This window comes from Neovison vison, chromosome 14, assembly GCF_020171115.1.
Source record: "Neovison vison isolate M4711 chromosome 14, ASM_NN_V1, whole genome shotgun sequence".
Classification (NCBI taxonomy): Eukaryota; Metazoa; Chordata; class Mammalia; order Carnivora; family Mustelidae; genus Neogale; species Neogale vison.
Genome location: NC_058104.1, coordinates 7,940,570 through 7,964,442, shown reverse-complemented (window position 1 = coordinate 7,964,442; position 23,873 = coordinate 7,940,570). Strand labels below are relative to the sequence as shown.

Here is a 23,873-nt window from a genome sequence, read left to right as displayed (position 1 = left end):
CTCCTCGCGGCCCGGGGTAACCCGCCTCCGCGCGCTCGGGGCGGGGAGTTCGCGTCTCCGAGTGCGCCTGCGTGAAGTCGGCTGAGGCACGCGCCTACCAGAAGGTCCTTGGGAAGGAGAACCTGGTCCGCCGCGAGGTGAGGGTGGAGCTGGTCTGGGGGCCACGCGGCGCGGTGACGCGGAGCGGGACTGGGGGTGACATGGGAGCGGGAGTCCGGACAGGGAGTGTCGCAGCTGGGGTCGGACGTCTAGTGAGACAACCAAGGCTCCAGAGGCCAGTGTGGAGGGGGTCGGGCTGGCCAGAGCGCCCGGGGGAGCGTCTAGGGAGGGGCGGGTGCCCCAGAGGGGACAGCGGCGGCGCGTCTCTAATTCAGGGGTTATTAGCTTGGGCAGGTTGAGGAACTTGGGTAGAAAGAAAATTGCACCTTTAGTTTTCTCGGTGTGAAATGAGCATTTCCTTCCGTGACTGACGGAGTAGCGTTAACAGCGCTCTGAACTAAGTCGTGATTTTTTTTTTTTTTTAAAGATTTTATTTACTTATTTGTTAGAGAGAGCACAAGCAGGGAGAGCCGCAGGCAGAGGGACAAGCAGGCTCCTCGCTGAGCAAGGAGCGGATGCGGGACTCGATCGCAGGACCCTGGACTCATACCCCGAGTGGAAGGCAGACGCTTAACGCAATGAGCCACCCAGGCGTCCCTCAGTCGGGTTTCTAATGGTGATGAGTGTAAATTATGGTAGCTGTAGCAACCACAAGCTATTGTTTATATTAGACAGTGCTGTGACAGGATGGCAGGATCTTGGTATTAAAGCGTCAAAAAAGCAGCATGTGTATTTGTATAGGAGGTTTGGGTTTTTTTTTTTTTTAACGTCTTGACACTTATTTCAATATCGTTGGGGTTTTTTCTTGCAATGCGATGCATTTCATTTAACGCACTGAAGCACTTTATCTAGGGTACTCTGGGTGGCTCAGTGGGTTAAGCCTCTCTGTCTTGGGCTTAGGTCATGATCCCAGAGTCCTGGGATCAAGCCTGGCATTGGGATCTCTGCTCTGCAGGAAGTCTGTTCCTCCCTCTCTCTGCCTGCCTTTCTGCCTACTTGTGATCTCTGTCTGTCGAAAAAATATAAAATCTTTTTTTAAAAAAAGAAGCACTTTAGGGGCACCTGGGTGGCTCAGTGGGTTAAGCCACTGCCTTCAGCTCAGGTCATGATCTCAGGGTCCTGGGATCAAGTCCCGCATCGGGCTCTCTGCTCAGCGGGGAGCCTGCTTCCTCCTCTCTCTCTGCCTACTTGTGATCTCTCTCTGTCAAATAAATAAATAAAATCTTTAAAAAAAAAAAAAAAAAAAGAAGCACTTTATCTAACAGCCGAACCACCAACAAGAAGCACTTTATCTAATGTGGCTACTTGAAAATGTAAAATTAGACCTCTGAAGTGATTGCAGATTGATTAATAACTGAGGCTCAGGAAGGGGAGTAACTTGCTGAGGGTCTTGTAGCTGTTCAGCCAAGTGCAAAGGTGAGACTGGCAGGCTTGTGGAACTGGGCTGCCTGTAAACCCAGGTCTGGGGAGTGTATTAGACAGCCTCTGTTGACCAGCACCCCACTGACACTAGTACAGAGGGCCCTTACCATTGCACATCTGGTGAGGCCTGCCACTCTAACAGAAATATAATATGAGCACATATGTAATTTTACATTTTCTTTCTTTTTCTTTTTCTTTTTTTTTTTTTTAAGATTTATTAACTTATTTGACACAGAGAGAGAGAGAGCAAGCAGCAGAGAGAGAGGGAGAAGCAGATCCCAGGACCCCGGTATCGTGATCTGAGCCTAAGACAGATGCTTAAATGACTGAGCCACCCAGGCATTCCCTGATATTTATTTTTATTTTTATTATTTTTTAAAGATTTTATTTATTTACTCAACAGAGAGCTAGACCACAAGTAGGGAGAGCAGAAGGGAGAGGGAGAACCTGAGCTCTCCATTACCCGGTGCCCCCTGATATTTTTTTATTAAAGAGTTTCAAGTATGCAGATGAGTAGAAATAGAATGCAAACACATATATGATTTAAAATTTCCAAGTAGCTGCATTAAACAAAGCTTACAAATTGTGAAAACCAAAATTAAATTTTTTTAGCCTGATATACCCAAAATTATCATTTTGATAAGTTGAAAGATTATTTTGTTTTTTGTTTGTTTTGTTTATTAAAAGATTTTATTTATTTATTTGACACAGAGACATCACAAGGAGGCAGAGAGGCAGACTGAGGGAGAGGGGGATGTGGGGCTTGATCCCAGGATCCTGAGGTCGTGACCTGAGCCGAAGGCAGAGGCTTAACCTACTGGGCCACTTAGGTGCCCCAACATTATTTTGTTTAATTTACCTTCTTTTTTGGTATAAAATCTTTGAACTCTGGTGTGTGATTTATACTAAAAGCATATCTTCATTTAGACTAGACACATTTTAGGTGTTCAGTAGTTTCATGTGGCCAGTGGTTAGTGTATTAACAGCACAACTCTTTATCCACAAATTTTGCAGAAAAGGCACGCTGGAGTTAACTTCCCTGTGCAGAGGCCCAGAATGGTGTTTTGTTTTTTTTGTTCTCATAACATATTAAAATAGCTACAATTTTTTTTTTTTTATGTATTTATTTGACAGAGAGAAATCACAAGTAGATGGAGAGGCAGGCTGAGAGAGAGAGGGAAGCAGGCTCCCTGCTGAGCAGAGAGCCCAATGCGGGACTCGATCCCAAGACCCTGAGATCATGACCTGAGCCTAAGGCAGCGGCTTAACCCACTGAGCCACCCAGGCACCCAAAATAGCTACAATTTTAAAAATACCTGTTAAATGAGAGGTACCAAAAACATCTCATTTGATCTTTATAACCTTGTGGTGAGGTTGGTGGGATCATCCTCATCCTGTAGCTGAAGAAATCTAGGCACGGGAAGGTCGAGGAATGGGCCTAGTCACACGGCTCTGGCCAGGAGTCAAACTCAGCTCTAACTTCAGTGCCTGGTCTCCTAGATTATAGCTTGAGAATACCACTAGCTTTCGTCTGTTGAGTGGTTTACTTGCTAACACTGTGCCACACGCCGTGTATTGGAGGCCTCATTCGATCATTGCTACAGAGCTGTATGGGTATTAGGTCCAGGTAACCCCAGTTCACAGGGCAGGAGACTGACCAGAGTGGGGAGTGCCCAGGGACTCACGGATGGTTCTTTGGCAAGAATAAAATCTAAACCTAGGCATTCTAACCTTAGCGCTTGGGCTTGTGATCCCTTCTCTGTCTTCTTTCTGCCTTTCGGGACTACAGACCCCAGTAGTTTTCATTATGTTTCTGACCTGTGCCAGGCCCTGGAGGAGAAAGCCAGAGATGGACCTTGCGAGGTTGGCCCGGCTCTTCTCTGGACTCCGCCCCGTAGGACTGTCTGCCTTTCAGCACCTTAACCCTCTCGGAGCCACTTGCACAGGAGGCAGGGGGGGGCCTGCAGGGCTGAGGGCTGCGGGGCTGACTCGATCCTGCAGCAGCTCACTCTCGCAGCTCCCCCTTGGCCAGGGGAACGGGAACAGCACAAGCAGCCTAGGCTCTGACCCGAGCCAGCCTGACCCCGTGGCCTCTCAGGAGGAAGAGGAAGAGAGCTTTGGGACCCTCTCCAACAAGTACTCCTCGAGGAAAATATTCCAAAAATCAACAGCCCAGTTGTATAACCTACGGCTCAGGGAACAGAGTGCTGAAGACGAGGAAACGGAGCTGGAGCCAGAGATATGGCGGGGCCGCAGAAACACGCCTTACTGGTACTTCTTCCAGTGCAAACGCCTGATCAGAGAAGGGAAGGTGAGGGGACCTTGGGATTCCTGGTTCGACTTCCCTGGTAGCCCGGTATTTCGGAGGGGCTGCATTACCTTCCTGATCATGCTCAGGGCTCTTCTGTCTTCACTCACCCCGGGTGCTGCGCCGGGCGATCCACTAGCCACCTGACATTTGGGGGCCCCACTCCTTGTTGCAGTTTTCAAGTTAGTACCTTCAGCCCAGCCTTCCTGGTCTGTATCTCTAGCTACCTCACCAGCTCCCTTACACTCACCCATACGGGCCTGAAAGTTCCGTTCCAGCCTTGTTTTCCCTGCACTGTCTTCATCTCACTAAATGGCGATCCCGTCATTCCATCCACTCAGGCCAGAAGCCTTCAGGCCGTCCCTAACTCTTCTCTTTCTCTCACCAGTGGGAGCTTCAAAATGTTGCCAGGCCTCACTTCTCACAGTGCTACCCCTGGAAGCCCAGGCCTCGCCTTATCCTCACCCCTTCAGCTATCATAGTTGCCACCGGGCTCCCTGCTGCCCTTACCCCCTCCTCCCAAGTCTGTGCAAAGCACAGAGCCACGCTGTTAAAGCAGATTATGTTACTCTTCCAGGACTCTTCCTTTTTTTTTTTTAAGATTTTATTTATTTATTTGACAGCAGATAGGCAGAGAGGGAGGCAGAGGGAGAGGGGGAAGCACGCTTCCCACTGAGCAGAGAGCCTGATGAGATCCCAGGACCCTGGTCCCTTGGGGCTGCTGTCTTGTGCCACCGCAGGAGTCTGTTGCTATGAATTGGCCCCCCTGCGATCATGCAGCACAGTGGCCCTGAGTGTGCTCACCAGCCTTTGCAGAATGTGGTCTCCCGTTCCCGCTTAGAACCAGAGGGCTGGCACTACGGATGGGGTCAGCCAGGAAGCAAGGGCAGGACAGATCCCAGGATTTGCAGAATGAACATTTTCTCAGGACTTACTGAGAGCCAGGCCCTGGCTGTACGGTAGGCCCACAGAGAGGCAAAGACATGGATGGCCCTGCTTTCAAGGAGTTCATCATCTGGCTGGAGGGAAGGCAGCCATAGCAGTGGGGCCAAGAGCCTTCACAGGTGGTGGGAGTTCAGTGGGCTTTTCTTCCTGGCCACCACGAAGCTCCCTTACTGCAGAGCACAGGGACCCAGAGGCTGGTGGCAGAAGCCCAGGGCGGCTGTGTGGCTCCTGGGCAGGCCCAGGAGGGTCCCTCAGTCTCAGTCTTGCTCCCTCTGCTGAGGTTCTCAGAGGCTGCCCTGAGCCCGCCTCCCATGTTCCCTTCCTCCCAGCTGGCCGAGGCCCTGGACCTGTTTGAGCGGCAGATGCTGAAGGAGGAGCGACTCCAGCCCCTCGAGTGCAACTACACGGTGCTGATCGGAGGCTGCGGGCGGGCTGGATACCTGAAGAAGGCCTTCCGGCTCTACAATGATGTAAGCGGGCGGGGAGGCGGCCAGGGCCAGAAGGGGGAGGGCCAGGCTCCAGAGAGCCTGGGCTTCAGAGGCAGAGAGAGCTGACTCGCATGGTGGGATGTCACGTGCGTGCATTACTGCAGCCAGACTAACCTCCCAGTCTCTGTTTCATCCTCTGTAAAGTGGAGGTGATCTTGGATGATTACATGACCTTCCTTGACCACAGCAGGCCCCACAGGCCCCCTTCCTTCTCCACCGCTGTCCTTGGTGTGTTCACATCCCCTCACTCCTACTCCCCACACTGGACACACATGAGCACTTGGCTTCCAAAGCTGGTCCTCTGAAAAAGAGCTTTTATTCCTCTTGGAAGATGGTTTCATTTTATAGTTGCCCACTTCTTGTGCTTATGGTTCTCAGAGCCAAGAAGCTATTTCCTCTGTGAGTTAGGAAAGAACTTTGTCTAAGAAGATAGTAGGCTCTAGTAGGAGTGATCCGTCCTCTCTTGCTGCCAGGAACTGGGTTCCTCCTTCATCCCAGCAAGACTTCTTGTCATTTGCAATGCATTTGCTTGAGGCTGGATGTCTCTGGCTGGAAGCAAGGGGGAGGAATTGTGGTTACAAATGATAAACTGATGTATCCTCTAACAGACCTCCTGAAAACGCTGTGGTGGGGAACAGCAGGGGCCTTCCTTGACCAGCAGAAAAGCATTCAGGTGCTAAGTGAGGGGCCGCTGGTGCCAGGGGGCGTTTCCCGTGGTTCTCAGTTCAAGGTGTGGTCGGTTGCAGTGTTTCTGCACATTTGGAAGATCCTTAAGTGACTTGCTACCTGTCACCTCAGAGAAGCACAGTTCCCTCTTAAGTTATTCCCTCTTAAGTTATTGATAATCTGTTGCTTTTTTTTTTTCTTCAGTAAAATTTTTATTTTGGAACAATCTCAGATTTATACCAAAGCTGCAAAGTCAGTAAAGAAAGTTTTCAAATACCTGTCACTTAGGTGATCTCCGTATTAGCACTTGGCTTTACCGGGAGCTTTCAGACTCCAGCTTGCTCAGTCACCCAGAAGGTTTGAGAAGCAGAGCGGAAGCCTCACCCTGTGGTTTGTGACTCTGCAGGGCCGGGGGACACGGGGTGTCCTGAGATGTGCTGCAGTGACATGCTCCTGGCCGCTGCTGGTCTGGGGGCCACTCTCCTAGCTCTCCCTTGCAACAGCCTTTCAAGGTGTCGGCATCATCCGCATTTTCCCAACAAGGAGCTCTTTGGCTCGTGACCCCTCAGTAAAATCTGGAGCTGGGGTTGGATGGTCTCCTCCTGCCTTTTCCCAGACCAGATCCACCATTTGGGTTTTCAGAGTCGGGGTGACCTGGGAGCATCAGGAGGATCCTGTTAAAAGCCTCTCGGGCCCGCAGTGGGCTGGTGGCCGTGTTGAGGATGACTCTTTGCTTGGTGCATCTGGATGCAGTGTCCATTTTCAGAGGTCCTCAGGCCAAGTCCGGGTCTGGGAGAAGGAGGCTCCGACACACCACTCAGCCCCGCCTTTGCACCGGCCCTGCTAGTGGGCCTGTTTAATGCAGGAGCAGGGTCCTCTCTAGCTTTCCCTCCGTTCGGCTGTCACCTGTATGTGCAGCTGACGCCAGAGCCGCCTCCAGGTGTCTTCCCATCTCCGCAGATGAAAAAGCGGGACCTGGAGCCCTCAGATGCCACCTATACAGCCCTGTTCAACGTCTGCGCCGAGTCCCCCTGGAAGGACTCTGCTCTGCAGAGCGCCCTGAAGCTCCGGCAGCAGCTGCAGGCCCGAAACTTCCAGCTCAACTTGAAAACGTACCACGCGCTGCTGAAGATGGCTGCCATGTGCGCAGACCTTAGGATGTGCCTTGATGTGTTCAAGGTGAGGGTACCCCGTGGGGGGCCGGTCTCACACAGCGGCGGATGTGAGGCTGTGGCTCTCTGTGTCCCTCACGGGAGGTTTCAGGGGCTGATAGGGAGTCGGGCTCAGGTTCAGCAATGCTCAGAGGCCTCAGTCTGACAGATAAAGAGGCCCTGCCCCTAGGATGGCAGTGGGTTGTGTGTGCTGTGACTTGTTATGTGGGATTCCTTGGTGCCGCAGTGAGGGGCGGGGCTTCATAGCGCGCCAAGGCCTCCTGCTCAGCGAGAGCAGTGGGAACAAAACTCCTTGGTTTCCAGGAGGTGCCAGGTTTGAGGGAAGCAGGGGAGGGGGGACATGGGAGTGCTGAACAGGGGCCTGGCTGGGCAGAGGGAGAGGGAGAGGGAGAAGCAGGCTCTCCACTGAGCCAGGAGCCCAATGGTGGGGCTCGATCCCAGGACCCTGGGATCATCCTCTGAGCTGAAGGCAACCGCTTAACCGACTGAGCCACCCGGGCACCCCTCTTTTCTTTTTCTTTTTTTTAAATTGTGCTCCATGTTGGAACTTGGAGCTTGGTCAGGGGTTGAACTCTTAACTCTGAGATCAAGACCTGAGCTGAGATCAGGACCAGATGAGCCACCCATGTGCCCCCTGTGGCTTCTTTTATCGTCCACCTGTAAGGAGGGTTTTTTATTCTTAATTTCAGAGGAGACAGTGAGGGGGTTTAAGCAGGGAGGAGCATGAGCGGGCTGGTGGTTCTGCCCTCTCAGGGTAGGGAGGGAGACAAACATGAGGTAACACTTACAGGAAGGCTCTAGGTCCCCACGACCAAACCTCAGGAGAACCTCGGCACGCCCTTGGCAGCTTTGTCTTCCCTCAGGCCCATGGGCAGACTTGCTGTCTGCTCTTAAGTTCTGTCTCGCTTTTTCCACTGCTGACTGACGCATTTCCTCACTTCACCTAGTGAGGTTCCCCGCCTCCTCCCGGCAGGAGAGATGACCTGATGAGCTGTCCAGGCACCACATGGTACATAGCAGCCTTTGACCAGACCCTGGGTTGGCTGCCTTGAGCTGGCAGGAGAGGCAGGATCATGGGGTCTCCAGCCTGGAGAGTTCCTTGAGAGAGACGGATCCCTCCAAAGGGTGCCGTGTGAGAGGCAGGCAGTTGAAGCTTCCAGAGAGGGCAGTGTGGTTGATAGGCCTCTGACCTGTCCAGAGATGCCACTGATATTTTATGCAGGTCACTCTGGCTGGTGGGGGAGGGGGACCAGTTAAGAGACAGCTGTGATTGTCCAGGAGGAGAGAGCATGACCTAAAACCTCACTGAGAAGGGTGCCTGGGGGGCTCCGTCAGTTAAGCATCTGCCTTCAGCTCGGGTCATGATCCCGGGGTCCTGGGACTTAGCCCTGTGTAGGGCTCCCCACTCAGCAGGACGCCTGCTTTTCCCTCTCCCACTCCCCCTGTTTGTATTCCGTCTCTCTCTGTGTCAAATAAATAAACAAAATCTTAAAAAACAAAGGTGGCAGGGTTGGCGACAGAGGTGGGGACGGGAGAGTGGCAGTGGCGGGATAGTGTGGGAACAGCCACGCTCACGAGACAGAGGAAGAGAGGCTCAAGGAGGAGCCCCTGAGGGGCTGAGAGGCAGAAGAACGTTTCAAGAAGGCCATGGCCAGCCCTGATAGGTCCGAGGGAGGCCAGGGGTAACGAGTACCTCAAGCACATGCCGTGGACAGACACCACAGTCTGTTGCGGGGCTGTTCCGGACACCCTCTGAGGTAGGTCATGCCTGTGACAGATGGGGCTGGGACCAGGGAGCTTCCTGCCTTGCCCACACTCACAGGTGGGCAAAGCTGGGACTCGAAGCCAGCTCTTTGCGGTCCCAGTGTCTTGGGCACAGGGCCTAAAAGTGGCTGCTGGCATGGTCTTCGCAGAGGGGCTACCCAGAGATGATGCATCAGCCAGGAAGAGCAGCCTGGAAGGAGAGGGGCAGGGAACGCAGGCGGAGTTGGACGGGTCTGCTCAGGAGCTGGTTCCCAGCCACTCTAGAGCCAGATTCAGGTCTCGCCTGCCCCAGGTACATGTCTTGGGGCCTGCCCCAGGACTGTCTGCCCTGATTCAGACCCATCAGGCCCTGGGCTCGGCCACAGGTTCTCATGGTAGCCTCCACTCCCTCCTCCAGGAGATCGTCCAGAAAGGACATGCGGTCACAGAGGAGACCTTCAGTTACCTGCTCATGGGCTGCATCCAGGACAAGAAGACAGGTTTCCGATATGCCCTGCAGGTCGGTCCCTCCCAGCTCTGCCTTCCTGCCTCTCCTGCTGCCCCCCTTCCCCTGTGCACCCGTGTCGGGCACAAATGATGATCACATGTGCATTTGGGCACCTGTGGCTGCCCCATGCTGAGTGGATTTACGTTGGCAATATTTTGGCCTTTGCAAAGCACACTGCTGCCCACCGTTCTCCTGATGGCAGGAGGAGGAGGCCCTCGGAGGCGGCATGGTGCCCAAGTAAGGGCACAGCCCACGCTCTTGCCTTCGCCAAGGGGCCTTCTGGGCAGCTAGCTCAGATGAGCAAAGCTTACCGTCTTACCCAGAGTGGTTGTTGGGCCCTCCTCCCAATGGGCTGCCCCTCACCATCTCTGCATGTGGGACCCAGGCGTCTGCATGTAGTCCTGGGAGGTTCTCCCGGGCATCAGAGTTGAGACACACAGCTCTGATTCCACCTCAGATCCCCAGAGAGAACCGCCCCCGCCCCCAGTCCTGTGGGGTGGCGGTATTAGCAATGGTACCACAGGTAGGAAGGCCCTCCGTCTTAAAGTGGGTCCCACAGATCAGCAGCATCAGCCTCACCTAGGGGCTTGTCAGAAAAGCAGGGTCTCAGCCCCACCGTGGTCCTGCTGTGTCCGGATTGGCATTTCAGCAAGACCCCTAAGTGGGTGACTCACGTGGAGGCTGAGCCCCAGTGATCTGGGACAGCCCTGGACGGATGCTTGCCTGTCTTCTGGAAGCAGTAGCTTTCTAGTGAAAATCAGCCAAGATCTAGATCTCTGTTCTAGAGCTGTTCTAGTTAGAAACAGTCTATAATGCTGATAGCTGGTTTGTGTCGTGCACTTACTCAGCTGCTCAAGCTAGGCCGCGTCCGCCGTGTTTCACAGACAAGGGAAGTGAGGCTCACAGAGGTTAAGTAGCTGGCCTAAGGTCCGCAGTTATTAAGGAGAGCTGGGATTTGAACCGAGGTCCGTCTGACTTCTAGAGCCCGAATCCCCGCTAAGCCTCAGTTCTGCCCGTGTTTTCCCGTGAAGGTGCCTGCTGAGATCCTTGCCCTCCTTAAGACTCTGTCTGATGCTCAGCAGACCTTTTGCAGGCTGTACCCACGTGGGCCTGACCAGCCCCTGCCTTGTCTGCACACTTAGCCCTGATGAGGAGAGAAAGTCGGATGTGAGGTCTTGTCCCCCTGAATGTGGCTGCCCTTTGAGCCCACAGACAAAAAATCCAGGGCAACAGTGACCCCTGTGTCACATCTCCTGGCATCTTAGAAATGGCGTGGTCTGGGTATCAGAGGGACCAAGATGGGATCAGAGCAGTCCTCTGTGGAGCGTATACAGTGCTAGGCACCGTGCTATGGGGTGAAAATGAGTTCATCTCAGTAGGAGACAGGGCTCCTCGGGCATCCAGTCTGGGAGGCGCTCTTCCTTGTTGCGCTCCCTTCCGCTGTGCCTGCCCTGTGCTCTCATCCTTCCCAGAGGCTGCATGAAGCAGAGCCCATAGTAGGAGCCCAGGAAGTGCTGCTGAATCCGGTTCCTGAGTCAGCCTAGACTCTTCCAGAACCTAGAATCTGTGATCATCCCTCCCCAGAGAAGTGCAGAGAAGGTGGGCAGAGACCCAGGGAGAGTCTGTTGCCAGTACAGGGGCCCTGGGAGAGGGCAGAGAGATGAAAGTGGGAGAACAGTTTGGGGTGAGCTAGAGAGGAAAGGAGTAGCGCCCCCGTGAGGTCTCCCAGGGAGTCCTCAGATCCTTAGGATTCTTAGTTCTCTAGAGCCTGGCGTTGGGTTTGATGCTGTCCAGCGACTTCCGGTGCCCCTTGCACTTACCGAGCAGTGGTTGACTCCCTGTGTCTGCTCTGCTGAAGGCTATTCTGAGGAGAGTGTCGGAGCCAAGCTTGTCTCTCTCCCGCAGGTGTGGAGGCAGATGCTGAGTCTGGGGCTCCAGCCGAGCCAGCATGGCTACAACCTACTCCTGGGGGCAGCTCGAGACTGTGGCTTGGGGGACCCGGAGGTGGCCTCAGCACTGCTTCTGAGGCCCAGGGAGGAGATGGTCATGCTCCAGCCCCTGGCACGTGGGTTTCGGGCAAGGAGGAGAGCCCGGGCCCGGGTGGGCGATGGCGTGTCAGTCAGGCTGCATGTGGAGGCCTTGGAGAGGCAGCTGTTTCTGGAATCTTCTCAGGTGCTTGAGAGCCTGCCAGAGCCTCACGAAGCCAGAGCCCCCAGCAAGGCCCAGCCTGAGGTGGAAACGAACACAGAGCCTGACCACAAGATGGCCCTCACTTCCTTGGCCCCAGAACCTTCTCCCTGCAGGCTGGAGGCTAACCTCCTGACCTTGGGACCAGTCTCCCCAGCCGTGGTCTCCTTTGGGACTGTGACCACCCCAGCTGACAGGCTGGCCTTGATGGGGGGCCTGGAGGGCTTCTTGGGCAAGATGGAAGAGCATGGGCTCCGACCCAACATCAAAACCCTCACGCTGCTGGCTGAGGTGGTGGCGCCTGGGAGTCCCTCAGAGTCGTCACTGCTGACCGTCCTGGACACGTACCAGGTGGAAGCCGACGTGACGTTCTTCAACACCCTGATGAGGAAGAAGAGCAAGTCTGGTGATCTGGAGGGGGCAAAGGTGAGGGGCTGGGAAGTAGGCACCAGGTGCAAGGCTGGGCCCCTCCTTCCCTCCTCAGACCTTCTGACTGCAGGACCTGGCTGCCCTGCAGGGGGCGTCACCCCTCCCTGCGGTAGGTGAGCTGACTGGCTAAAGCCTCCCTTCTGGGCCTGTTCTTGGGCAGAGCTGGGAGTGGAGGGGCGAAGCGGCCGGCTGCGCTGCCTGTCCTCACCGAGGAACTCACAGATGAGTGTAGGCAGAGCCCAGACATCCTCACACCGCCTGAGGAGCACAAGGCATGCAGGCGCCATGGGACCTGTGGCCTAAGAGCCTAGTGGTTCAGGAGTGTCCCCACCTTTCGGCCACACTCCCCAACACACACACACACACACAAACACATTGATACAGCCCGCTGTGTTAGATGCCGTTCAAAGAGCTTCCCACCCGTTCCTCACTCCACAAGGCTCTGCCAGTACGAGGCTACCCCCATTCCACAGATGGGGCACCACCGCCCTCATGCGATTTTGTCCATGTGTCTGTGTAATGGCTCTTTGGTCAGAGCACTGAGCTGGGCTCCTGTGGGCATCAGAGGTGACAGAGACACCGCCTCTGCCTTCAGGGCCTCAGTGGACAGCACGCCTTCCTCTAGACTAGCCAAACACAACAGAGCCCCTCCCTGAGCCAGCCAGGCCACAAGGGCATCTTCTTCCTCACCCCAAAGCCCCCACAGGCTCAGCTCTACGTCCCACTCTGTTGTTGGCGTTGCCTTCCTTCCTGGACTGTGGGGCCAGGGACCTGGGAGACCACGGGTGCTCAGTTGATGTTGAAGGGCCGAGTGCTGGATGGACGGCCAGCAGGGAAGCAGAGAGACGCGGGAATATGAAGGGCCTCGGGGCAGGGGGCTGGCGTGGTGGAGATGGTTGGGAAGGCAGGGGGTCCTCGCAGAGCGGCTAAATTCTGGGGAGCTGGGTGCTTGCAAGCCAGGCTGAGACCTTCATCCAGTGTGGTCCCGGAGGGAGTGGTGAGGCTTCCGAGCAGAACTGTGCCCCCGAGGTCTCCAGCCAGCCACGGCCTTCAACTGAGAAGACTCCTGCCAGGCTTGGTGGGTCACAGCTTCCAGGGATGCCGTCTCTGTCCCCACAGGCACTGCTGCCACTCCTGGCAAAGAGGGGCATTGTCCCCAACGTGCAGACCTTCTGCAACCTGGCCATCGGGTGCCACAGGCCAAGGGATGGTCTGCAGCTGCTTGCAGACATGAAGGTGAGTGGGTCCAGGCCTGGGGGAGACCCATGGTGCTAACTAGGGGCGCTCAAGGAGAAAACTGGGCCCTGCTGAACCCCCAGATCTCTGCACCTCGACAGCCCAAACAGTGTGCATGGGGGCGGGGAGTGTGGGGTCATTCTAGCTTCAAGTGTAGAAAGGTCACTGGCCCAACTGGAGAGAAAGTAGACTCTGGTGTGTTGCTTCAGGATCCGGCATTGAAAACGGGGTGTTAGAGTCTTGAAGGAGGTTGCAGGGGGGTGAGGTGGTGGGGAGGAACAGGTTTTGGCCCCGACTCTGGAGGGGTGGGAGGCATGACTAGAGCAGGGGTGTTACAGCATTCTGGGAGCAGGGATTGCAGTCAGCCCGCAGGCAAGAGCCGAGGAGGTGGTCTTCTGCATGTGCTTTACTGCCTCGGTCTGCTGATCTCTGAGCAAGTTCTTCAGGCCGGAGAAGATTGGGTCCCTGGGGCTGGGGGGCATGGACCTACAATGCAGGTCACGTGTGCTTTTCTTTTGGAGTGGGGTGTCCTCTTGGCCTGGTGGCTGGTCTGCAGAGCAGGCCTGAATGGCCTGATGCACCCAGAGGGCTGCTTTGTCTCAGTGGCTGCCGTCACCCCGCTGATCGTATGTCTGTGCTGTTGCAGAAATCCCAGATGACCCCCAACACGCACATCTACAGCACCCTCATCAACGCGGCCCTCAAGAAACTGGACTACACCTATCTCATTGACATCTTGAAGGACATGAGGCAGAACAGGGTCCCTGTGAATGAGGTGGTCATCCGCCAGCTGGAGTTTGCCGCCCAGTACCCGCCCTCCTTTGATCGGGTGTGTGTGCCAACCTCTCACTCGCCTGTCCTCTCTTTAACTGCCCTGTTTCCCCCTGCCCACCCCCCCGGAGCTGGCCTCCCGGAGCTGGAACTCCCTTGCTTTAAGCTGTCAATGGCTTCCCTTAGGAGAAATCCCAAATTCCTTAAACCACAGCCCATGAGTCCCTGTGACCCACTCCATCTCTGGTCACTGTTTCTGGATTCACTGTCAGTCCCACTGGCCTTCCGTCATTTCTGTACGACACAGCCTCTTCTGCCTCGGGGTTTTTGTATTCCCTCTGCCTTGAGTAGGCTGCCCGCTTCCTGAAACTGGCACCTCACCCTGTTGGTCTCAGCTTGGATGGCTCGTTCTCAGGGATGCCCTGCTGCTCCCTCCTGCCCCTCACATCCAGCGCTGTTCCTTTTCGCTGTGTCTCACAGCCAGTAATTACACCTGCACAGGTGACTGTCACCTTCACAAAACCCATAAGCCCCTGGAGCTGGAGACTGACCGCCTTGCTCACCTGGCTCCCCGGTACCTGCCCATTGCCTGGTGCCCCATATAGACCATTGTTCGTCCAGTGAATGGGGATGGCAGCCAGGCCGTGATAGAGTCTGCTTTTTAACGGCCACTTCTCTCCCTGTTGTGCTGAGGATCGCAGGCTGGGGGGGGTTCGGATGCAGGGCCCATGGGAGTCCCCCATGCTGAGTGCCTCCAGGGCAGCTGTGCCTGGAGGAACACCATCCCAGTGCGGGGGAGGGAGAGGCTCAGGGACACACCAGGTATGGCGTCAGGGACAACTGTGCAGGTGCAACGCATGAGGGCCATTTTGAGGGCTCAGTCAGAACCTGGGAGACAACAGCAGAGCGTACGCCAGGCAGAGGGCATAACTGGGCATCTGAGCAGCTAGCGGTTAGTCTTGCCTTACTGGTTCTTCAGGGGTCTTCATGTGTTCTGGATTCTCATGACACCAGCCTACCGCAGGCCTAAAGCTTACTGGATTTATTTTATTATTTTTTTAATTTTATTTATTTATCAGAGAGAGAGAGGGAGAGAGCACAGGCAGACAGAATGGCAGGCAGAGGCAGAGGGAGAAGCACGCTCCCTGCTGAGCAAGGAGCCCGATGTGGGACTCGATCCCAGGACGCTGGGATCATGACCCGAGCCGAAGGCAGCTGCTTAACCAACTGAGCCACCCAGGCGTCCCTTTTTTTTTTTTTAATTTTTTTAATTTATTTTTTTTTATAAAACTTACTGGATTTAGATCACACTCCTGTTCCCTTAGGACAGGGACTTATTTCTGTCTGTCCCTGTTGAGTTTTTATGTACTTTCAGGCTGGATTAGGTACATACAACTTCTGGAATTCTTAAATCTTTTGAATCCATCTGTTTGTCCATGTGTGCTAAGTTTTTATCTTCAATGTATTTTTGGCTGCTTTTTTTTTTCTACGCATTTCTTTACCAGCTTGCTTTTTTTTTTTTTTTTTAAAAGATTGTTTTTATTTATTTGACAGAGATCACAAGTAGGTAGAGAGGCAGGCAGAGAGAGAGAGGAGGAAGCAGGCTCCCCACTGAGCAGAGAGCCCAATGTGGGGCTCGATCCCAGGCCCCTGGGATCATGAACCCAGCCGAAGGCAGAGGCTTCAACCCACTGAGCCACCCAGGCGCCCATCTTTACCAGCTTTCTTTTAGCATCTGCTGAGCCTCTCGTTCCCTCCATTTCTTCCCCCCTCTCGAGAGCACTGCAGCAGAGCCGAGAGGACACGGGGGAGGCGCTCAGGCTGTGGAGGCAGTGATAGCACCCAGTGATTCTAGCTTGGGGGGTCAGGGTGTAGCGCAGCAGCACCGACGTCGAGGGACGGTTAGTGGATGGGAATGTGGTCTGCCCCACAGCAGCTGTTTCTCGACAGTAGGTGACTTGAGTATCCGTAGTTTTCCTGCCCTCCCCCTTAACCACCTAGAAATGAGAACAGCTTCCCTGAGGCCTGAGCCAGCTGCCATGGGTTGGGATGAGCCGTAGGTCATATGCAGTGACTACAGGCTCCTCTGAACCCCATGCTTTTCCATTTATAGTACAAAGGGAAAAACACCTACTTGGAGAAGATTGATGGCTTCCGAGCTTATTATAAGCAGTGGCTGAAAGTGATGCCAGCAGAGGAAACCCCCCACCCGTGGCAGAAGTTCCGGACCAAGCACCAGGGGGACCAAGACTGCATCACAGAAGCCGATGTGGACGGAGGCCTCGGAGGCAGGTGATGGGAGGCGCTGGGCCTCCATCCGAGCTGGGACGAAGGGCGTGTTGTTTACAGAGCCCCGCGGGAGCCCCAGGAGCCTCTCCGCATCAGGCCTGTGCATGTCCTCGTGTGGCCTCAAGCCTGAGGAAGGGTCTAGTGCGGAGTGAGCGCGGCAGCGTTTTGCAGGCATTGGTATGAGGACACACGCTGGGCCCAGGGTGCCTGACGAGTCCATGGCAGGTCCGAGAGCGGCCTGGCATCCGTAACAGACCGTCTCCCGTCATCCTCGTCTGGGAGGTGGCCGTCACCACAGTGATGAGGAAAGTGAACTTGCTCACAGTCACACAGCATCTACAAGGTAGAGTCAGGATGGAGGCCCGAGGGGACCAGTTTCTAGGGCCTGGCGCTCGTGCACTGGGGCCCACAGACTGCTGGCTCTGGGAAAGAATAAATGCTGGACCCAGAAGGTTTAAAAATTTTATTTCTACAAATCACAGCTGAGAAACACCAAAGCCTTTGCACGTAGAGGCCGAGCTCCAACTCAGACCAGGAGCACTGCTCTGCGAGATGAGCTGCTCCCGGGAAAGGGGGTGGCGCGCCAGGCAGAAACCCGCGACGTCCGAAGTCCAGGGCGAAGAGGGGTCAGGGCCTGAGGGCCTCAGCCGGAGCAGCCCCGGCAGCCGCAGTGCGTGCACTCGATGATCCGGCCCTGAAACAGGACAGCGGAGACGCTACACTCCCGCCACGGGCCACCCCCCACCTCCACCCCCAACAAGGTGGCCACCAGACTTCACTGTCTGCAGGACACGCCTCACAAAGCCTTCTGTGACAGATGCCAACACTGAAGCTACACCTCTGTGCACTTAATTTATGCAGTCACTGTACGTACAGGCCCCCAGAAGGGAGAAAAGTCTGTGACTGACTCTTATTCCGTGAAGTGAGCATGAGCTACCCTGCAGTGAGCGGGAAGTGGGTCCGCTACTGCTCACGGGGCTCAGGGCCTCTGGGCTGGGGAATGTTCTAGTAGAGGCACAGGGGCAGAGGATGTGCACTGGAATCTGAATGGCAGAAGAGTCTTGCCCACTGGGCCGGGTGTGCCCGGATGTCCGGCTGAGGGCCTGCCCAACAGAAGGGCCTAGAGCAGTGGTTTCTGTGTATTTTCCTTTGTTCTGTTTTTTTGGAGGAGTAAGACCCGTAACTAAATGCACAAGATCGGATGGTGACAAAAGCGGGCTCTGCTCTGGCCGCAGGGCTGGGGCTACACCCCTGATCAAATGCCACTGTAGAATCCCGGGGTGAGGGGGGCGTGGTGGCTTCCACCACTCTACCACCTCTCCCTGCCTCCACCTGAAAACCAGCACCCAGATTCTTCAGGGGATAATCTGACGTCCTTGGGCCCTCATTTGATGTCCACTCCTCCCTGACTTCACAGACGATTCTGGGAGACAGAGCTGCCTGCTGAGGTAAAGCCCTTGGCCCAGAGCTCTACAAACTAGAACTGGTCTGCAAGGGACTGGTGATAAGGCACCTGTGTGAAAGGTGGCCACCGGGGAGGTGGGCAGCCCGGCCTGACCGCCCGGCTTGGCCCACCATGGGCCAAGGGGCTGCCCTCAAAGGCCACCACAGCCAATGTCCTAGGAACCGCCTCCCTTCCCCCGCACTTCCACTTCAGACAGGCGGACGCTGTCAGCTCAGCGGCTGCATACGCAGCACCGTTCCTGAGCTGCCCAGTCAAGTTTTAGAACAAAGTTCTGACAGAAGAAGTATGATGTAATACCTCTGAGGAGAAGGCCTGGAGAAAAGCGTGCCTGGGGAGAACATGCGAGGGGAAGGGCAGGAGTGCCTGCTGACCGGCCTGAGCTCCCCCGACTCGGCCCTCCCCACCACTTTGGGGGCAGGTGTCCTCACCCCCAATTCCTGTGTGAGGACGGAATCCAGTAACTTGCCCAAGGGTGTAATGGAGTTGGCCCCCAGACCTAACACGTGGCAGCTGCCACACTGCCTGGCACGGACCACACAGGAGAGGGTCTCACGCCCCGGGGCATGGCCAGCAGGACAGCCAGCAAAATCGTGTTCAGTCCCCTGCCACCAACTAGGGCAGACTTCGGGACTGAAAAAGTGACCTCAAATGCGAGCATCAGCCATTACGGGGTAGAGACGTTACCACTTCCAGCTTGCTTTTGGGGACCCGGCAAATGCAGTTTGTTCCAAAATTGGTGTCCCGGGTCTGAATGCAGCGCAGGCAGCATAAGTTCTCATAGCCCTGCTTCTTCCATTTTGCTATCAGATTTTTATCTGCATAGCCTTCTTTAATGCAATATTCGTAGAGTTCTGTCAATAAGAAGGGAAAGGGCGTCAGACCCTGGGATCACAAAGCTGCCCAAGCCCATCACTATTCTTCACTAAAAAGACTGTTTAGCCAACGCTGACCCCTCCCCACATTTTTTACCAATAAGAAAACTGACAATTGCTGAGGTTGCAAGAACGGAAACCATTAAGTAAATGTGAAAGCTACTCAAGCTGGTGAGCCGAGAGAATTGAGTTCATTACCTCTGCTTATGGCTTTCCTCTTGTAAAAGAGGTCAAAAATATACCGCGTTTTTTGGTGATGGATCCTGAAGATAGGCCACAGAGATTCCACTTTCCTCTTTCCCTCGTGAGGTTCTGTTTCAGCTGCGGAGAAAAAGGTGTGTGTTTTCTTGTGGCAGGCAGTGGTCACTGCACAGGATACAGGTTGTTTTTGTTTTTGTTTTCTTGTAATTAGGGATAAAATATCAATCCTACTTCATATCCTCTAGCTTGGCTATCATCAAAAAGACAGTCACAAGGGTTGAGGATGCACGGAAATTGGACTATAGGCTGCTGGTGGAAATGTAACATGGTACAGCCTCTCTGGGGTACAGTCTGGCTCTAGCTCAGGAAGTTAATGTTGCCATATGCCCTAGCGGATCTCCTCCTGGGTATACAGCCCAGAGAACTGAAAACACACGTGCCCACAAAAACTCTCCTATGAACGTGCAAACAGCAGTATTCACAACAGCCTGAAAGCAGAAACAGTCCCGGTGTCCATCAGCTGATAGAATGGATAAACAACCCCCACCACCAAAACGGAGTGTCATCCAGCCAGAAAAAGAAATGTCCCACTACAACACGGATGAACCTTGAGAATGTGATGCCTAGTGAAAGAAACTAGTCCCCAAAGCCCACCTACTAGACGACGGTCTATGGGGACAGAACGTGGATGAGTAGTTGTCTCAGTCTGGGGGAGCTGGGGGGATGTGGGAAGGGGCTGACTACCAAAGGGTGCAGGGTTTCTTCAGGAGGTAAGGGTTGCCCGACTCCAAAAACACTGAACACCCCCCAACACCGTAAGGGCACATTTTACAGAAAAGGACTTCCATCTCAATAGAGCTGTGACTTGAAAAAAGATAAAGTAAGCCACGTGATTTGAACAGGACTGTTTGAAGTGCAAGTCTTTCCGTTAGCAGCTACAAGTTGATCTCTGCCTGCTATCTCCACTACCTCCACTCAGTTTTTACAGCAGGGGAGAAAGGGAAGGAGTAGTCAAGAAGACTGTACCTCCATTCCTCCAACTTTGGAGCCACACTATTACTTGGGGTGTGGAGTTCAGCTCCACAGATTCTGTGATCCAGGCAAAAGGCAGGTGTTGCGGACTGAGCAAGTGCAGCCTATGTGGGCTGAAGGCACAGCAGTGGGGCAGGCAGAGCAGCTCTGGGGCGGTGTTCCAGGACAGGGAGGCAGACTGGCCCCCAGGAGTAAGTGGTAAAGGCCACAAAAAAGACCATGCAGAAGGGGACGTGGGGGCTGACATTTTATACAGGTGCTCAAAGAAGGCACAATGGGGCATCTGATCAGAGACCGTAAGAAACAAAGGGGGTGCTGGGCGAAATGGGGGAAGGGGGTCACGTGAGCAAGCTTCCAGTTATAAGTTCTGGGAAATGGTGACAACAATTTACAGTACTGTATGGTATATTTGTAAGCTGCTAAGAAAGTAAGCCTTAAAAGCTCTCACAAGAAAAAAAAAACAACTGTAAGATAATGAATCTTAAATTACAACTGTAAGATAATGAATCTTAAATTATTGTTAATCTTTTCATAATACAGACATATCAAGTGGCATACAGCTAAAACATACAGTGTTTTATGTCAGCTAGATCTCGATTCAAAAGGTAGGGGGAAACATGCTTATAGGGCAACTGGAAACAGAGCCTCCCTCCCCGTGCTTTTGTCATTTCTCAATCTTTAAATCAGAGCAGCACTCCCATTTTGGACCCATTTTCACAAGACCAAGTGAACATTTTGGATGTTGTTTTATACAGGTCTGCACACAAAGTGGAACGCAAAGTGGAAAACCTTAGAGGTACACGTGTCCTGGCATAGACTAGATTTAGATTTTTGCCACTTGGCTAATGCCAAAAACTTCAAAAGAAATGGCCCATTAACTTCAAAACCTCAGCAACAATTCTTTTAAATTGTTCTTTTTAAAAATTAATCTAGCTAAATGTTGGCCGCCTGGGTGGCTCAGAGGGTTAAGCCTCCGCCTTAGGCTTGAGTCATGATCCCAGAGTCCTGGGATCAAGGCCCACATTGGGCTCTGCTCAGCAGGGAGCCTGCTTCCCTCTCTCTCTGCCTGCCTCTCTGCCTACTTGTGATCTTTCTGTCAAATTAATAAATAAAATCTTAAAAAAAAAAATCTAGCTAGATGTTCATTATGCAAGTGTTTATGCTTGATCTTTAATTAGTTCAAAATTCTTACAAAAGCAACCATTTAGGGGTGCCTGGGTGGCTCAGTCAGTTGAGTGTCTGACTCTTGGTTTCAGCTCAGGTCATGATCTCAGGGTTGGAAGATCGAGCCATCGATCGGACTCTGCGCTGGATGTGGAACTTGCTTAAGATTCTCTCTCCCTCTGAGCCCCTACGCCCCGCACTCACTGTCTCTTAAAAAAATTATTAGGGGTGCCTGGGTGGCTCTGTTGGCTGGGCGTCTGCCTTCAGCTCAGGTCACAATCCCAAGGTCCTGGGATCTAGTCCTGTGCTGGGCTCCTTGTTCGATAGGGAGCCTGCTTCTCCCTCTGTCTGCCACTCCACCTGCTTGTGCTCTATCTCTCTGACAAATAAATAAAAATCTTAAAAAAAAAACAACAATTTTTTTTTTTTTGAAAAGCAATTGAGTAAGTGGTCACACTGTGATCATAAAGGCCAACAGATGCTCATGGCTTCAGATAAGATTTCTAAAAACATACTATACTGATTCATTAAGTTCAGGATCATACAGCATTTTGAGGGAGCTGAAGGTTACACATTCTGGAAAACCAGTAGATAATGCAAAAACAAAGTGATGAAACCTGTGTCAGAGAGACACAAGAAAAATCTGGATAAAACTCTTACAGAAAATGTGAACATAAAAAAGGACAGGATTTTCCAAGTAAACATATTCTGTAAGACTCTAAATATGTACCTAACCAAAACAGTAAATAATTAGAGGTAGACTACTCAATCTTTATTCTCGAAGATTTCTGTATCAAAGTTGGCCCTAAAACGTCTTTGAGGACCTTTTCATTAATGCCATCTTATTTTCTAGAATTCCTAATATTCCTGAGTTAATAAGCAAACAAAACAGATCAGTGTCTAGGGGCCACAGTAGGGCTGTTCCAATATGATACTCGCATTTCTGCCTGCCCTTGGACACATCAAAGCCTGTGACTCTTAGACGCCGTTCACCCAGTTAGAAACTCCGCACTTACCTTCTCTCATCTTTTGATCTAATTCATCCAACGTTGGTTCGATCAACTCCCAACCATCTGGGGGAGCTTTCCGACTCCTTTTCACTTTGGGCATTTTTTCTACAAGATAATTTGCAAAGAACTGGAGGAGGAAAATTAAATGGATTTGTTTCTGAACTTGAAATCCCCAAAGGCCTTCACCAGCTACCCTTTTGGTGCGCATTCCCTTCCCTAAATCTGTTTTCTCATCTGTAAAATGGGAATACTAGAAGTTACATAGAGGTCCATTGTGAAGATTTCATTATAATTACATGGAACATGCCTGCATTAAATGTGTTTAGATTTTTCCCATTACCTTTAATATAATCTATGAGCCTAGCCTAGCCTTGGGAATAAAGAACAAACAACAAGGCACAATTTCTGTCATTGGAAAGATGACATTCTAGCAAGGAAACAGAAAGTAAGAAAGTAGTTATAATACAGTGTGAGAAGTCCTATGGCTGGGAGAGCCGAGAGACCGGGGGTTTAAAAAAGAAAAAGATGGTATAAAGCGAAAGTACCTTACCGTCTCTTCCCAAGAAGTCTAACAGAAAGACCTCTGGTCTCTTCAGTTACAGGCTTAGGTTCTTGACCAACTCTACCAATTACTCTGTGACTCTGGGGAGATCCCTTCCCTTTCAGGTCTTGTCTATAAAATGAGAGGAGTGAATTAGCTGGATTGCAGAGTCTTTGAAACACCCCCCCCCCAAACAGACAAACAAACAAAACCCTTCATAAAGGCAAGGCAGATAAAGCCCTTTCAATAGGCCAGCACAAATATACAAACATTTTTCAAACCACATAGCATTCCCTAGCTGGCCAAGAGGATACAGGTTAATTATCTCCTATTTTGAAGCACAGCAGACTTCTCTCTCCCAAACAAACAGTCCCTCCCTTCCGTGGGGTGCTGGACAGTTTACAAAGTCCTCCCCGCAGGCATACAAACATCCCCTGGTTCCTTTCATGAATTCTCCATTAGCAACCTTACAGGTGAGGGATGAAACTTCTAGAGGTAAAGCCAGGGTCGCAAAAGCTGAGAACTGGCAGAGTATGATTCTGATGGGGAGGCTCCAGACTCGCTAATCAGTGGTCTTTGCACAGGTCTCCCCTATGCTGAAGCTAGAGATGCCCAGAATCTGGACCCTGCCCCAGCGCGCACTGGCAGGGAAGACAAAGATACGGGATGAGCACTTTGCTACGACCCAGGACCCGTGAGCCCTGGTCCATGTGTTACCCAGGGGAGGTAACAGGAAGGAAGCAACCGGATTAAGAGGTGTCGGGTGGTGTAAGAGGTGGTAGCGCTCGGGAGAATAAACGAGCAGAAAGGTTTTCGGAGCGAAGGAGGGAAAACGTTGACAGTGGGGATTGTAGGAGAAGTCTCCTAGGGACGACGGCATCTGAACCGGGCTTACAAGAACAAGCAGTATTTAGACAGAAGGCGTTCTCAGCAGAGAAAAGAGCAGGAGAAGCGGGAACCCAGAAGAGAACCCCAAATCTCCCATTCTCTGGGCAGAACGAACGAGGCGCCACCCCCTCTCGGGAACTCACTCTGACCTTCCGCTCCAGAGGCCCGAACCCACCGCCGGCCAGCCGCTCTGATCGCTGCTGGGCCAGTGCAGACCTCCAATTCCTGGCCCTAACCGTTACCAAGGTACTGGAGAACAGAGAAAAATGCTCACCCGAAACACCGTCACTATCACCCTCCACCTCTCTACAGACGGCTTCCGCTTCCCAGGTGATGTCTCCAGGGTGAGGTCCTCGAGGAGCCCCTCCCGACCTCGCGCGGAGATTGCGTCATCTTAGGTGTCCGCGGTTTTGCCTGTATAGAATTTTACAGCCGCT

At 53.0% G+C, this 23,873-nt stretch overlaps 2 protein-coding genes across 6 annotated transcripts; one reads left to right on the top strand and one right to left on the bottom strand.

The window, feature by feature from the left end:
• Positions 1–77: 77 nt before the first annotated feature.
• Positions 78–17,465, top strand: PTCD1 (pentatricopeptide repeat domain 1). Its single transcript, XM_044234186.1, has 9 exons — positions 78–137; positions 3,349–3,832; positions 5,104–5,244; positions 6,889–7,107; positions 9,262–9,363; positions 11,257–11,964; positions 13,087–13,203; positions 13,850–14,032; positions 16,088–17,465. Exons 2-9 carry the CDS (start codon positions 3,371–3,373, stop codon positions 16,268–16,270), a joined length of 2,115 nt encoding a protein of 704 aa, XP_044090121.1. The 5' UTR covers positions 78–137; positions 3,349–3,370; the 3' UTR covers positions 16,271–17,465.
• On the bottom strand, positions 16,713–23,818 carry BUD31 (BUD31 homolog). Of its 5 annotated transcripts, none has more exons than XM_044234194.1 (6): positions 23,711–23,818; positions 22,553–22,680; positions 22,014–22,134; positions 18,799–18,921; positions 18,413–18,579; positions 16,713–16,957 (listed from the first exon to the last, which is right to left on the bottom strand). In XM_044234194.1, the coding sequence occupies exons 3-6, from the start codon at positions 22,105–22,107 to the stop codon at positions 16,907–16,909; spliced, it is 435 nt and encodes a 144-aa protein (XP_044090129.1). In that variant the 5' UTR covers positions 22,108–22,134; positions 22,553–22,680; positions 23,711–23,818; the 3' UTR covers positions 16,713–16,906. The 5 variants fall into 5 exon arrangements, with proteins under 5 accessions (XP_044090129.1, XP_044090131.1, XP_044090128.1 ...); XM_044234196.1 differs by having other exon boundaries at positions 22,014–22,112; XM_044234193.1 differs by having other exon boundaries at positions 22,558–22,680.
• Positions 23,819–23,873: the final 55 nt, after the last annotated feature.